We start from the raw sequence: 14,759 nt of genomic DNA, 5'->3' as shown, positions 1-14,759 counted from the left end.
TATACCTTTTGCTTTCCCATGCAGGGGAGAAGCCCTATGTCTGTACAGTTCCTGGCTGTGACAAACGTTTCACAGAGTATTCCAGTTTATACAAACATCATGTTGTACATACTCATTCCAAACCATACAACTGCAATCACTGCGGGAAGACCTACAAGCAGATCTCCACCCTTGCTATGCACAAACGGACAGCGCACAACGACACAGAGCCCATTGAGGAAGAACAAGAGGCTTTCTTTGAGCCACCTCCAGGTTAGAATTGCAACCTTTGAATCTCTAGTTAGAAGGAAAAAGAAAAAAGGGCTGGATGGTATTTTGCTGGGGGAATTTTGATAGCCAAGGAAATGAAAACATAGATAAAAAGTTGAAGTACTTAATAAAGATATCTTAATTTCTCTGTAAGATTTTTTAGGGTGGTAGGCAACTTCTAGACAGAAATTGCATGTTAATTGGCCAGATAATAAGCTCATTTATAGCAGTCATGGGGTTAAGAGAGAAATTTGAGTTGCAGTCTCAGCAAACCTGCTAAAAACATGCATGTGGGCAAGGGACCAGAGAGGCTCTAAGCTAACACCGTACTGGACTTTTGTTAGGGATTTTTCAAGGAGTGCATATACATAACACCATGGCTGGTGGCAAGCTTTTGTGTGGGAGTGAAGGAAGAGAAAAATCTGTTTTTGCAGCACAGTGATATGGGCTGTTTTTGCTGTGGTTTAGAGCAGTTTCTGTAAACTGTCCTAGAGGCAGAGATGAAAATGAGCTGTTCTGTTGCACTAATCCTCAGAGTATGCTGTTCATGGTATCATGAATATTGAATCCTATGAATCCTAAAGAATCAGACTGAATGAAATATTGTGATAGGACAAACACCACCTGTCAGATTGTGATTTTTAGATGTGCCTGGAGATTGGAAACATCTGCACAAACTGTTTTGGTTAGAAAAGTTGTTTTGCTGCATGTTCATGGGAAACTGCACTTAATACCTCAAGCAGACTTGCTGTAGCTTAATTCCTTCTTTTAAAGGAATGATAACATTCATTTGCTGAGGTTAAACATTTATCAATATAATGAACTTAAATCTTCACACAAAGGCACCACTATGGTCTTCTGTATGTTTGTTAATTAATAACTTGTAAAAAACAATTCCAATTGTGTTTGCATGGAGTGGTTAATATTTAATGAATAAATAAGAAATGTTTTTCACATTTTAATATTTGCTTACGTACTAAATGTATATGTAGTATTTATCTGTCTTTTAAACTCATTGCTAGAAGATTATACCCTGTGTTCCCAAAATAAGACTTTCTGACTTGCTTCTGGTATCTTTTATTTTTCTCATCTTTCCACTAAATTTTTCTGTTGGAGTGTTTAAAACCTTCAGACAAGCCTGGGACTTAATCCTTGTCATTTGCTCTCCTGAGAGAATTTCGAGTGTGTAAAGTATCCTCTTTCCTTTTTTGTATCCAATAGGACAAGGTGAAGATGTGCTCAAAGGCCCCCAGATCACCTACGTGACAGGTGTAGAGGGAGAAGATGTCATTTCTGCACAGGTTGCTACAGTTACACAGTCAGGATTAGGCCAACAAGTAGCACTAATATCCCAGGATGGAACCCAACATGTAAGTAACTGCAGTGTTCAAATGCTGACAAAACCATGCTGAGGATTGAGGCACACGTTTGTGCCTCTGAAATCACACAGGATTCTTGATAAACATTTGTGTGTTTCTTAAGGAAAGAAACTTCTTTAAAGCTGTGTCAAGATATGTTTAGGGTTGTGCCTCCTGTGGGATACCTAAATATGTGAAACCACATATTCTGACACATTAAACTGTATTAATGCAAAATTAGGGGATTGGTCTCTCCTTGTTGTCTTTGTCACTCTGAAAAGGGCTGTTTTAACAACTGTTGTATATACAGCCTGTTTCTGAGGTTTCTCACAATTCCCTGATTATGCCGTTAATATCTGATGGCATCTTCACTGTCTTGTTTGCACACACTTTGAGGGGTGGAGGGGTGGGAAGTCTCTTCAGTCCAGGTGCTTCCTTTACCAGCAGTTTGGTTGGTAGTGTGCAATTTCTAACATAAACTAAAGGATAAGGAATCCTTTGATACTATTTTCCATTTAAACATTCCTATGGCTGTCTTTTTATTAAGGTTTTTCATGTATACACACTTTTAAGGATTTCCTATGAAATTTCCTTGGAAGGGGATTTCAACATAACTCTTGATTCATTGTGGCAGTATATTGAAGGCTTTTGGGAAGAAGTTTGTGTATCAGCTGGCAGGGCAGCTGAAATACCAGTAACATATAAAAGATATATTCTGAGTTCAGACTGAAATAAAATATACCAGGGCCTGTTATATTGCCAGCTCTGGACATTGCAGCAATACTAAGTAACTGGCATTTTTACCCTCTAAAATGAAGGCCTGCAGAAGCTTTGACATAGAATTCTTACATTTAAATTATCTTTCAGCTTGACTTCAGTTCTGGGATTTATTACCTTGTAAATCAGACATCAAATTACATATCTGATGCCCTAATGCATTTATACTGGAGACATCAGTAATTTATATCATTAATCTGTTACAGATTGTTTATTTGTGGTTTAAGTTCTAAGCCCTCGTAGGCCTCTTTAGTATTTCCATCAAGATCAAAGTATGTCAGGTGGAGCAACCTTGAATCCCACTGACCTCTGTGTAAGACACATGCATAGATAATCTATTGTTAGAGTATCATAATCTATAATCTGCTGTTATTTGGGATACTCTCAGATCCTCATGGAGTTGTAGGCTCTGGGATTAAGTATGCAGCCTCTTTCTGCTAGGGAGGGCCATATTCTTTTCTGTAAACAGGTAAGTGTATCTGAAAGGTCATGAACTGTTAGATCCCAGCCAGTGAGGCAGATGGAAGGAGGGCTCTGACTTGAGCAATCAAGCCCTTCCCTGCCTCAGGAGCTCCTGTGTGTTGCAGGTGAACATATCCCAGGCAGACATGCAGGCCATCGGCAACACCATCACGATGGTGACACAAGATGGCACCACCATCACAGTCCCTGCCCACGACGCCGTCATCTCCTCCGCGGGAACGCATTCGGTGGCCATGGTCACTGCAGAGGGCACCGAGGGGCAGCAGGTGAGACGCTGCCCTGCACACCGGGCTCGTGTCCCTTGGGGAGCTGCTATCAAATGGCCCCTGAGCCATCACACTTCTGTCATTGCAGATTTATCTCAGCAGAGCAGTTTCCAGCTGCCAACACAATCCCCTCACAAGTGCCTGGTATGTTCTGCTCCAGTGCTGTACATCAGCAGATGGTGGTGGAATGCTTTACAAACAACCAGGCCCCAAGAAAAAAATCTGATGTACCAGTCCAATGATTCATTTAGGTGTCTGTAAAATAACACCTGGAAATGCCAAGCATTTTCCCCAAAGTCACATAGTAAATGAGTGGCAGAACTAACAATAGAATCCAGTATGAACTGTAATTTCATTGGTTAATATTATGGGACTAATTTATTTGGCAGATGGGAAACATTTGTGTAAGTATATATCTGTGGGTTGGTTTTTCATGTACAGATAAAACAGCTTTTTAGTACAAATATGATGATATCTATAAGTTAAAATATATTCTACTTTTCTAAAATTGCACCACATGAAAATGAAGATAGTTATTAATCTCTGTGTAGATAATCACAGGTCTGTAGGTGCCTTTATTGAATTGCTACAGCCCTGAGGACATTTATATTTTAAGACCTAGTAGATAATTTAGAGAACACAATTATGGCAACTTTTTTTTTGCATAATACAATTACACTCATGAGCAATCCCAGCTGTGAATGTAACTGTGAAGGCAGTGGTGGTACAAGGTGAGGAGCAGGAGCAGATCTGCCAGGCAGGTGATTCTGTCCCTTTGTCCTGAAGGTTGCAATCGTGGCCCAAGACCTAGCAGCGTTTCACAGTGCCTCCTCAGAAATGGGACACCAGCAGCACGGACACCATCTAGTGACTACAGAAACCAGACCTGTTACATTGTTGGCTACATCCAATGGGACACAAATTGCAGTGCAGGTAAGATGGAGTGTTTCTTCTAGAGCTAGAAGCTACCTAGTCAGGTAACAATGATTTGAATAAGCTTGGTTTCCCTGAAAAAAAGATAGCTTACAACCAACCATATGATCTCGTATTTAAAATAATATATAGGGTTAGGAAGAGGAATAAACAGCATCTTATTTTCTAGATATACTTGTAGAATTCCCAATAAAAGGGGAAGGCTGGAGAAAGGCCAAACGTCAGGTCAGCTGAGTTGTTCATGGAGTCAGAGGTTTTCAGTGAAAAAGTGCTTTTGTTCATCCTTCAGCTTTACATATAATGCATAAAGCCAAACTCTCAAGGGTAAATTGCTATGAACTTACAAAATTAGCAGATTTATTACTTGAACCTTGAAATACTAATAGTAAAATAGTGCAAATGGTTATATAGAAAGATTAATAGTCAGAAATCTCTGGAAACAGTGACCTTCTGTTGTGTGCCAAACCTGCTCAGTAGAAGCAGTCTCTGTAAATAGTTCCTCACATTGTTCAAACACTGTCAGGAAAAGGTAATTTCTAGGTATGAAAGAGCTCTTAAGAGCTCAGATTGAAAAGAATAGTATTAATATCCTCCAGCAGAAATGAGAGATTGTTATTTTGCCCTTTGTTAAATGGAAAGTAGCAAGTCAGATGCTGTTGAAAGTTGAGAAGCTCTGAATTCTGAACTCCTCTCTTTTGAGCTAAGTTGGCACTAATCAAAACTGCCTGTAAGAGAACCCGTGTCAGAAGGCAATTGTTTGCATGAGAGCAAGCAAAAAGTAACTTGCACCCTGAGCAGTGAGACCTTTGAATGAAAGGAAAACAGGCACTCTGCACAAGCCCCTCTTCTGTTACCAGTAATTGAGCTTTAACTTAAGTCTCTACGTTAGTTAAACTTAAAATACACAAATAGAAGAGAGAGAATTCTAAATTGAAATACTATTGATTGTTCCTGAGGGTTTGATTGGCTTTTCTTTTGTACTTTGATACTAATAAATTAATCTATTTGGTTTCTAAGTACTGGTAAAGCCAGTAGCCTGATAGTCCTTATTGAAGCCCTAACGAGGTGCAAAGAGAGGTCTTGATTTGAGTGGATCCCGAATGTGATATGCAGAGGCTGTAAAAATAAGTGATACTTAGAATTGTCCCATTAGGTCAAACAATTTGGTTTTACCTTTCACATTCTCATATGTGTTTCTCCTGAGCCAGTAGGTAAAGGCCAGCTTTATGGGTTTTTTGTGAGGTTGAGGTTGTCTTCAGTGTTCCCCTGGCCATATTATAAAAACTCCATGGATTCCTTCCCAAAATTGTGTCCAGTTGTCTTTATTCAGGGTTGGTTATCTTGCTTCTGGTAGTACTAGATAATTTCCTCTCTAAACTAACTGTAGAATCAAACAGTGTCATCACAATAGCTTTTTTATACAGTTGGTATTCTGCAATAAATGTCCACTTTTTCTATAAATTATTGTCATGTGCTGTTCCAAAGAGCTGACTGTTAGAGAGTTAAGAAAAATGAAGATGTTTGTTTGCTTTACCAGTGATAAAATGTAATGCAACAGCCACTGTGACTTCTGCAAGCCTTGTAAGTCTGAGCTTTGTAATATCTGCCAAGTAAAATATCACCCACTTTGTGGGTCATGAAGTGTGTTTACCATGCAGCAGTTCTTTGAAGCACATGTATTTTGTAGTTACACAGAAACTCAGTGTAATCTCCTATCAGCAGCTATCTTAATTATCATGCTGATTAGATAGCTGCTGGTGTATATTAGCCAGGAGAGGTGTGACAATACTGATCACACTTACTTGGGCTGAAGTATTGTTTGGTATCTAGGTCTTTGCTTTCAGATAATTTTTGATGCATTTATTATCCAAGTGTAACATTTTGGATTTCTTTCTGTTTAATTGCATTTGTTTCAGCTTGGAGAACAACAGTCTCTGGAAGAAGCCATTAGAATAGCCTCCAGAATACAACAGGGGGAAACACCAGGGATTGATGATTAACTTCCAAAACTGCTACCAGAACAATAGAGTGAAAGGTATTTTATTTTCAACCAACAAAGGTCCATGCCAGCAACAGCCCATAAAAACTTTGAAGTCCCCCACTCAGTGATACTGTGTACACATTTTATGCAAGAGTGAAGAACATTTTCTAAGTTTTGTGTACATAACCCTTGGAACAGACTGACATCATCTACTTCCAACCGTTGCATTCAGGAATATGGAATTAGGATTATATAGTAAACTTCCTTGTTATCCTTTCATCAGATTTCAGACTGGTCTACAAGCAAGTAAAAACAGAAGTATTGGAATTAATTTTTAATGTCATGTACAAATAATGAAGGCATTACTGAAGATTTCAGCTGTTTAAATAACCATTTCAGGAACATTACAAGTAATAAAGGCAACAAAGCCTTTTTAAATTGCATTCCATTAATGGAAAAGTCTTGGATTTTGAGCCTACTACTGTAAATCTTCGTATTTTGATTTGTTTCATACAGATTTAATACTCTTTAGATTATCTACCCCATCTCATTCATTGTAAATACAGACTGTTAATGCTGGAAGTGCTAATTATATTATCTTTAAATTGGATTATGTACAAAGAACTGGTTGTTCAATATTAAAGAAAGTAAATCTAATGATTTTGTTTCTTTACACATTTTACTTAAGATGTTATTCTCAAATTATTATGCAATAAAATATAGCAAGATTGTATTGTTTAGATAGGATGATATTGTTGTGTGATGTATTGTTTTACTTCTTACTGAGACTGAAGTTCAAATTATTTATTTACGGCCTTGTATAAATTTTTCCAAAGTTTATTTATCATAAACTTAATTTTTTGACATTAATTTTGATCGTAATCCACTATAGTGTATTAAGTAAATACTGGTAATAGCTATTTCAGACATTCTAAAACACTACAAGAGTGATTTTCACTAAAAGGTGAAGTTACCCATTTTCAAGAGAACTGTTTTCAAACAGTGCATTTGCAGCAAAAGTACAAATACTGATAGTCTATTTTCAACAGTTCTGAGTGCCTGCTGCTACCATTCAGTACCTAGGATGTGCTGATAACCAGTGCTTTTGAAAATCAGGACACAAGTTGCTAGAAAAAAGGGATTGATGATGATTTAAGTACAATGCTCCTCTCCAACTATCATTCTGTAAAGGAAAAAAATCCATTGTAGATATGTCTAACACATACAGCAAAATGTAACTTTCATTTTTTTTATATGAAGAAGTGTTTTTACTCTTGTCTTGTTAGCAGGCTGGTTAAGCAAGTTAAAATTTTTGGCTTCCTGTAAGATTTCAGTGCTTATTTTAGATTAGTGTCAAGAGCACTTCTGAAACTGAAGCCTCACCTTTTGCCTTCTCAAGGGAAGGACTGAACATCCTCTGGACAAAATCTTTATTAAGGAATCTGAAGTACTGTGAGGTGCACATCCTATATGAAAAAATAAAGTCCATAACTAAGTACCTGGAGGTATTTGACCTCAGAAAGGCCAAGTTTAAATAGAATGAGCCAATTTATTGTGAATTACAGTGTGGGTTGCAGCCTTTTATGTTTTCTACACAGAAAGCCAGCTGTAAAGTGCAGTGAGAGAATACAGTACTGTGGGATAGATGGGAACAAAGCAAAGGCTATTCTCTGCCTAGATTACAAGGGAAAACTTGGAAACATTTAGGTTGTCGGTAACTTTTGTATAGGATTGAGGTTGCTTGCTCACTTAGGTGCCGGTTTTCCTGAAATGTTGTAAATCTTGATATCCCATGGAGATAAATGTACTATGCAAGGAGGATTAATTGCCTGTCAACTAGATCAGTTTCTTAGTACTTATCACCTTTTAGATATTAAAGTTGTATCATTTGACATGAATGTTCAAAGTATTTTTTTTCCCTTAAATTTCATTGCTAATAGTTTCTAGAAACGGTGGCTGGAACGGTGGCTTTGACTTAGCAAAGAAACAACTTCAGTTCTTACTTCTCATTTCCCAGGACATTTCCTGACCACTGTACAAATGTGAGTATTCTTTGTCTTTCATACAAGTTGGTTTGCTGCAAAGTGTTCATTCACAACCAGCTCAGTCAGGAAAACTGTATTTTACAAACTATTTCTGTGACTGTTACCTTACCAGTTACTCTTGCAAAACTCCCAAGTCAAAGGTCATGCTTCCATGTTTTGCTAGCTACCTCTACAAAGGAAAACTTACTGAACAAATAAGGTAGAGTGATTTAGACTGCTTAAAGAAAAGCTGAGGTGACTGTGTGCCTTAGCTGCTAGGCCTGCCTTCATAACAGACTCATCTCCTGCGTGGAGAGACCTTGGTGATTTTTCCCTCCCACTTCCATTCAGCCAGGACTGGAAGGAGCTGTTTTGGTAGTTTATGCTGCACGTTGGCCTTGGAAGATCCTGTAGTGGAGTTTTGACAGGACAAGATTGGGTTAGATAGATAGAAAAAGTGGCAGAAAGGATTTCAAGAGGAGAAAGAAAAGAATATGACAGGACTCAGTGCTTGGCAGTAGAAATCTCTATACTTTACCCACAGATTCTACCCCTCTTTTGAAAATTGTCTCAAAGGGAATGCTTTGGCACTCCAGAAGTAACTTCTAGAAGATGAACCCTGTAAGGTAAATCATCTCAGTGTATCACTGCCTCTTACAGACTGACCCCCACATTGTCAGTCACAATTTTTCTCTTGTATTTCAATACCCAGCCTATACCAGTTCTCTCCATAAAGGAGTAAGCCCAAAGTCTTTCCAGACCTCACAGTCAACTTTTCCCTTTTAAGTATTTCTCCAGTTTTTCCCTATGGTGGGTTTTGCTTTACTGTAGTTTAGTGCCTCTTCTGATAGTAAAAGAGGTGCTCCAGGCTGATGACCTATTGTGCCAGACACGCTCTGCATAACATTTCACCCTAAAGGGCTAATGGTTTTCATAAGAGTAAATCCTGCTGTAAACAGCCTCATCCGTGCTGCTGTGATTAAGGCCGGCTCAGCTGACCGATACTGCAGATCCTGGGTGCCAGACAGGCACGTGGTGTCTGCTCAGCACAAGGGGCTCACAGACCTGCTAAACAGCGGCTCTAGTTCCTGACCCTCCTCACCCCTCCAATACTGCTGGCGTTTGTCTCACTGCCTGCTCTGCTTTCTGTGAGGATTGTGCTGCAGCAGAGAAATCTCTCTGCAGCGCTGTGCTGTTCCCAGTGCCCTCAGGGAGCCTTCCCCAGGGACAGGAAGCCATTTAATCGGAATTTAGCCGCCAAGGAAAGATGGTGTGGAGTTAGGATATGGTAGAAAATGTTTCTGAATGTGGCAACTCGAGCTCTACAGCTGTTTAGTTTTGTCAGACTCTACACCTCAAGGTGACCAAGATGCAGAAGTGCCCCATAACAAACCTGTTCACTCTGAGTTGGTCATTGAATGAAAACAAATGTTTTGTCTAATTTTCAAACAGCACAGGTGAAATTTCATTAATGTTTGGGTGGCATGCAAACTGGTTTTCTTAAGCAGTAAGGTTTTGAGAGACTGGAAATGATATGTAACTTGTGTCCTGTTCAGCTATTAACAGAGTTGTTCAAAGCTTTAGAAAATGTATTTTACCCAGCACGCATCCTTTTTGTCTTGAAAAAATGGAAATTGCCTTGTCTTTGCAGATGCATAAAATCAAACTCTAGCCCCTTGTTTATAATAAGGTAGTCCTACTTTTTTATTTGCAAAGTATATATTTGAACACCATTTTCCCAAAAGTATCCTGTGGTCTATGGATAAAAGCCTTTTAAAGTATAGACACCCATGACAACAAAATAAAAATCAAGAGCCGTTTTCAGTGTTTTTGTTGGAGGTAGTAAACTGCACTCAAACTGAGGCAGAGAAGGAAGCATTTTTCCTTGTTGTGTTATGTGTATTGTAAAATGTCCCATCAGTTTGGCATTCCTTTGATTCTATTTCTCATTCTGCTGGTGAAGTTCACTTGGCCAGAGGAAAATCTAACAATCTCATTAGGCCATCACCATTAGCACTAAGTGGTTGACACCTTACCCTGTCAGGAGCAGACTTTCTAACTGAGGGTTGTATTCAAAGCAGACTTTAATTATCCCAATAAACATACCAGCTTATATCAATTATCCTAATAAACATAGAAGCCTATATCAACATGTGAGCACTTGGTCCTATACAATCTGTGTACTTATCTCTGCTGGAAATGTGACCCCCTTAAATCCAATCCATTTCAGCTTCTGAGACAATAAGAGATTTTCTTTGGGTTATTACTGTTCTGTTTAATTATTTGCAGCATTTTGCTCAAAAGAATGACAAACCATTTACACCTTCAGGACACAAGTAAGTGTGTGGAACTTTTCTTATAGGGAAAAAGTATCATATGTGGTTGTCAAAATGCCTGGTGTTTTACCCTTTCTTTTGTTTAAATCCATCATCAGCCTTTAGGTTGATTTGCTGCTGCTTTTTACTTATTTTTCAAGAGACTTTTAGACTCTGCGTTGTGTTACTGCTTGTTTCTGTAGAATTTGCTGAGAGGTTCCTGAACAGGCGTCTTAGTGAGGCCAGACAAGGGAAAGAGACTTCCCAACATCTGGCAGGTCTGCTGGCATAACAGAAACTACCCACATGGATGTAAAAAGCTCCTAGAGATACAGCAATGGTCCAAAGTTACCTCTCCAGTGGGGCTTTTTCCCTGGTGTAGGGCTAATTCAGATTTGAATATAGTTGTAATGACTGAAAAATCAGAAAGTGCAGGAATGGTTTGTGGGATAGATGGGATTAGCTGCTTTTTGTTTTTAAACAGATACATTCAAGACAGTAAGAGATTTTTTAGAATTATTTTTATCTGCACACCTAAAAATGTTTGTAAAATGTCTTACCTTAAATGATGCACATAAGAGATGATTAAAAGAATAGTAGTAGATTAAAAAAAGGCACAGTACCTCTTTTATGGTTTTGCATGTTCCCTGAAGGAGAAAAAGGAAACAGGTTAGTGACAGAGGTAAATTAGTAGTGTAGTGACTATTTGGTTTCTCTGCATTAGACATTGTGAGGTTTTTAACTGCTGATAGAAAATCTTTCAATTTTGATTATTTTAACTTGGCCTCAACAGAGGTATGGGACATTCTAATTGTACCTGTAGGGAGTCACTAAAAACTGTCCTGAGTGTGTGTTCTCAGTCATAGAGAATTACTGAATTGTATGTGCTTGGCACAACCTGTACTTTTTAAATGTACTTTGTACGTTTTAATTTGAGTACCTTCAGATCTTCCCTGAAATTCCTAGATTTTGGATCCAGAAGCTGTTCTTTATTTTGTGGAAATCGTAGTGCTGCCACATTACCCTTTCTATGCCTTGTTCTCTTGCTGCTATTATTTAGAGTTCCTGGGTGAATAAATTCCTGAGAAATGTCCTCTCTGCCTGCAGACTGTAGCCTAAAAAGATAACAAGGACTGGCAGCATCAGCTATTGGTGTGTCTTTGGCTATACAAAGTCCATTTTTGATGGGAAACTCATTTAACTCTGGACCTTGTAATTGAAGAGAAAGAGGTTGCCAGCTGACAGCAGCTGTTAGCAGCACACCACCAGATAAAATAATCTTTAAACTGCTCACCTTTAGGCTGTCAGTGGCCCAGACACAACATCTCCCAGTTGGCACACTCCCACTGGGACCTGTTGTCCCTGTATATGCCAAGTTTTGTGTGAAGACTGGAATGCCATCGCTGGCACTGGTGATAAGCACACTGCTCCCTGAGTACCTGCTGAAAACCAAGATAAAAGCTGGGAAAACAGCAAAGATCTCTCTGCTCTCAGCTCTCCACCAACAGCCTTGGCACAGGTGGCTGTAGTGTTTCTGTTTTTCATAAAAGCAACTTGACCTTCTTCCTCTTCTGCTTTTTCACTCCATTTACGCCTCTCATGATAAGGTGAACTCTCATAATAAGGTGAATTATGCTGGCTGATACAGAATGGGTTTCAGCCAGATTTTGGCAGAACTCTCCCAATTTGATAGAAGTGGTTTTGGAGGATTCCAGATGAATGTGGAAGTGCAGGAATCCTGACGAGATGGCAGTTCTGACAGCCAGACAAATTGGCTATTGTTCTATTTCTTCCCCATTCATCATTATTTGACTTCCCCTGCTACCCACAAAAGTTGGAAACAATGGTTTCCTTGAGCTTGAAAACTCTTAGTTAAAAGCAGCTGCTTGCCTGTGAGTGTGTACTGCTCCAGATAAGTATTTCCCTTAGCAAAATCTTCAGTGCACCTTAAAAACAAGTGTTACAGAAAGGGAAAGAAGCCAATTTTGCAAATATATATCCTGAAAACCGTTAAACCGCTCAAATTTGTAGGAGTATCAGTCAGGCACTGCCTAGACATCAGTTCGTGTGCTGTTACATCTACTGGAAGAATAGGGCTTGAGTCTGCAAGATCTGTAGCGGTTCAAAGGTGCAATTTAATCAGCTTCAGAGAATTGGGGATGGTTTGGCTCTGAGAGTGTGGCACAGTGGAAGCATGCAGAGCTCCTCCTCACTCAGCTTCTTCCTCTGGTGGTGATGTCCATTGCTCAAGTGCTCTCTGGGAGGGAATTGGCTCTGTGGGGCTCTTTAGCCAGGCTGCTGCTAGGGCTCCTCATGCTAATTACAGGTGTCACAGGGGAGCAGAGTTCCACACACAGTCTGGGCAAAAGTCATCTCTTCAACACAACAGCTCATGGTCCTGTCAGACTACAGCAAAAGAACAACGGGTGTAAGTTCAGAGCAGCACGTAGGTAGAGCCTGTGAACGCCTACATAGCAGCTGTGCATTTTGTTAGCTACAAATTTATTCAGTACTTCCCTTTCTTAATTGCTTTCAGACTGGAAATAAACTTGCTTTTAAAATCATTGTGTTATAGTTGTTTCCTTATTTCTCTGTTCTTATTTTCCTTGCCTCTCCTATCTGTCTGCAGAAATACTTCATTCTCTCTCCAAGCTCTGAATTGTTCCACTTGATTTTGTCCCACTAAACTGTTCCATTGATTAGTAATTCATGGGTTAAATTCAATTACAACAGGGCTTCTGAACTTGAGTTTGCCACTTGCTGTCACCAACTACCTGTGTCTGTAGACTTCAGAAAGCATGAGTTATTAGATTGAGTTTGGGAAGGAAACTGCAAGCTGTGACATTACAGGAGGAGGGATTTATTGAAACCTTACTGTGTCTTTAAACTTTTTCAAAGAAAAGGAAACTTTATATATGTCTGAAGCAAGCCGCTGATAGTGGCTGGGAAGTTTTGAGTCACTTTATAAGAACTGCTTTGCACCTTCCTCTGTGGGCTCTGAATGGAGAAAGAGGCGGTGGAGATTCTATTTTAAATAGCTTTCTCTTACATCATCTGTTCTAAAACTTGATTGCTTCCATTAGTACTTGCTATACAGGGCATCTCATTTTTAAAAATTAATATTTTTAATGGGATGTTATTGTGGTTCTAAATTATTGCACAGCAAATGCATTTATACTTGATGTTGTTCTGTCCCATTTTCACAGGTTATGTTGGCTACTTTCAGTTTTCTGAAACCTGTTTTCAGTTTTCTCCAAAATGCAAATCTCAAAGCTTATGTTCCTGTGGCTCATCACTGCTTGTCCTAAAACCAGGACAGCTGCAAAGAAATGTATATTTTCAGACAGAAGAGGTTAAAAAAGGAGGAATTGCCAGAAGTGGAATAGGGGACACGGGCATCCCGGTGGGTCCGAGGTTCTGTTCTCGTCGGATTTGTGTGCCTGGAGAGGAGCTGTGCTGCAGCGTCCGAGCATCCCGGCTCGCTCAGCTCTGAGAGGGGAATGCTGGCACCGCCTGCGTGTCCGGGGAACGCTCTGTGTGCCCGCAGAGCCCGGGCCAGCAGGGAGGAGCCCAACAGGCACACACAGCCGGCTTGCTTTGGGCTCTTCGGGGCTCCCGTGCCTGGAAAGGAAAAAAACCCTATTTCATCATGTGCTTTGTTACCCCAGGGGTTCGTTTTAAGGCGATTTGCTTCAGAAGAGAGGGGCAGGTTTATTTTTTTGGGTGTAACCAGACAGAAAGCGAAGCCAAGAGGCAAAGTGGTGGCACCTGTCGGGAGACACGGCTGATAAGACACGGCTGATCCACCATCCCTGGCCTTTGCTGTGCTGGGACCGAGTGCGTTCGGCAGCGCCTGACACGAGAGCAGAGCTCGGGCTGCGGCTCCTGCGCCCACTGCCCTTTAAACCACGTGCATCAACTTCGGGCAAATCATCTGTCTGCTAGTGCTCAGAGAAAGGAAAGCGGAGTCTTTAACTGGCACAGAAGGCGCTGCTATTATCATCATTAATTATTATTATTATTGTGTATTATTATGATGATGGACATTTTTGCGCGCTCAGTGCTAGAGACTCAACGGGGGCAAGAGCACGCGGCAGGGGAGCGAGCGGCAGCCGCGCGGGGCGGCGCGGTGTCCGCCCGGAGTCCGCCCGGAGTGCCGGAGCTCCCCGGGCGGTGTTCCCGGAGCTGCCGGGGCTGGGCAGGGCGCTGTGCCCGCGGTGTTCCCGGCGCTTCCCGAACGTGACTCCAGCCGCTCCCCGCTACCCGGGCGGGGCCGCCCCGGGGCTAAAATGGCGGCGGGCGCGCGCCTCACGGCCGGACACGTCCGCGCGGCCGCCTCAGGGCGGGGCCCCGGTCCGGCCCCACCCCGCGGC

At 40.7% G+C, this 14,759-nt stretch overlaps 1 protein-coding gene and 1 long non-coding RNA gene across 18 annotated transcripts in view; one reads left to right on the top strand and one right to left on the bottom strand.

Moving 5' to 3' along the window:
• Positions 1 to 14,036, top strand: part of ZNF143 (zinc finger protein 143) — a 44,533-nt gene extending 30,497 nt beyond the window's left edge. For 4 of the 15 annotated variants that reach the window (XM_086892011.1, XM_086892004.1, XM_086892008.1 and 1 more), the window contains 6 exons: positions 25 to 252; positions 1,471 to 1,619; positions 2,972 to 3,133; positions 3,920 to 4,066; positions 5,983 to 6,101; positions 7,097 to 7,300. In XM_086892011.1, coding sequence (XP_086748137.1) covers positions 25 to 252; positions 1,471 to 1,619; positions 2,972 to 3,133; positions 3,920 to 4,066; positions 5,983 to 6,066 — 770 coding nt within the window. In that variant the 3' untranslated portion in view covers positions 6,067 to 6,101; positions 7,097 to 7,300. Of the gene's footprint in view, positions 1 to 24; positions 253 to 1,470; positions 1,620 to 2,971; positions 3,134 to 3,919; positions 4,067 to 5,982; positions 7,940 to 7,987; positions 12,951 to 13,592 lie in introns of those variants that run through there. The other 11 variants (XM_086892009.1, XM_086892002.1, XM_086892005.1 and 8 more) reach the window with 6 other exon arrangements.
• LOC111930533 (uncharacterized) lies at positions 6,091 to 14,753 on the bottom strand. Of its 3 annotated transcripts, none has more exons than XR_015287699.1 (5): positions 14,155 to 14,753; positions 12,277 to 14,007; positions 11,681 to 11,825; positions 10,947 to 11,033; positions 6,091 to 8,479 (listed from the first exon to the last, which is right to left on the bottom strand). It is a non-coding gene; the product is annotated as an uncharacterized LOC111930533 (long non-coding RNA). The 3 variants fall into 3 exon arrangements; XR_015287700.1 differs by having other exon boundaries at positions 7,544 to 8,479; positions 11,681 to 11,828; XR_015287701.1 differs by lacking the exon at positions 6,091 to 8,479 and having other exon boundaries at positions 10,854 to 11,033; positions 11,681 to 11,828; positions 11,946 to 14,007.
• Positions 14,754 to 14,759: the final 6 nt, after the last annotated feature.

This window comes from Cyanistes caeruleus, chromosome 6 (assembly GCF_971803275.1).
Source record: "Cyanistes caeruleus chromosome 6, bCyaCae1.hap1.1, whole genome shotgun sequence".
Classification (NCBI taxonomy): Eukaryota; Metazoa; Chordata; class Aves; order Passeriformes; family Paridae; genus Cyanistes; species Cyanistes caeruleus.
This window is presented reverse-complemented; position numbering and strand designations above follow the sequence as displayed.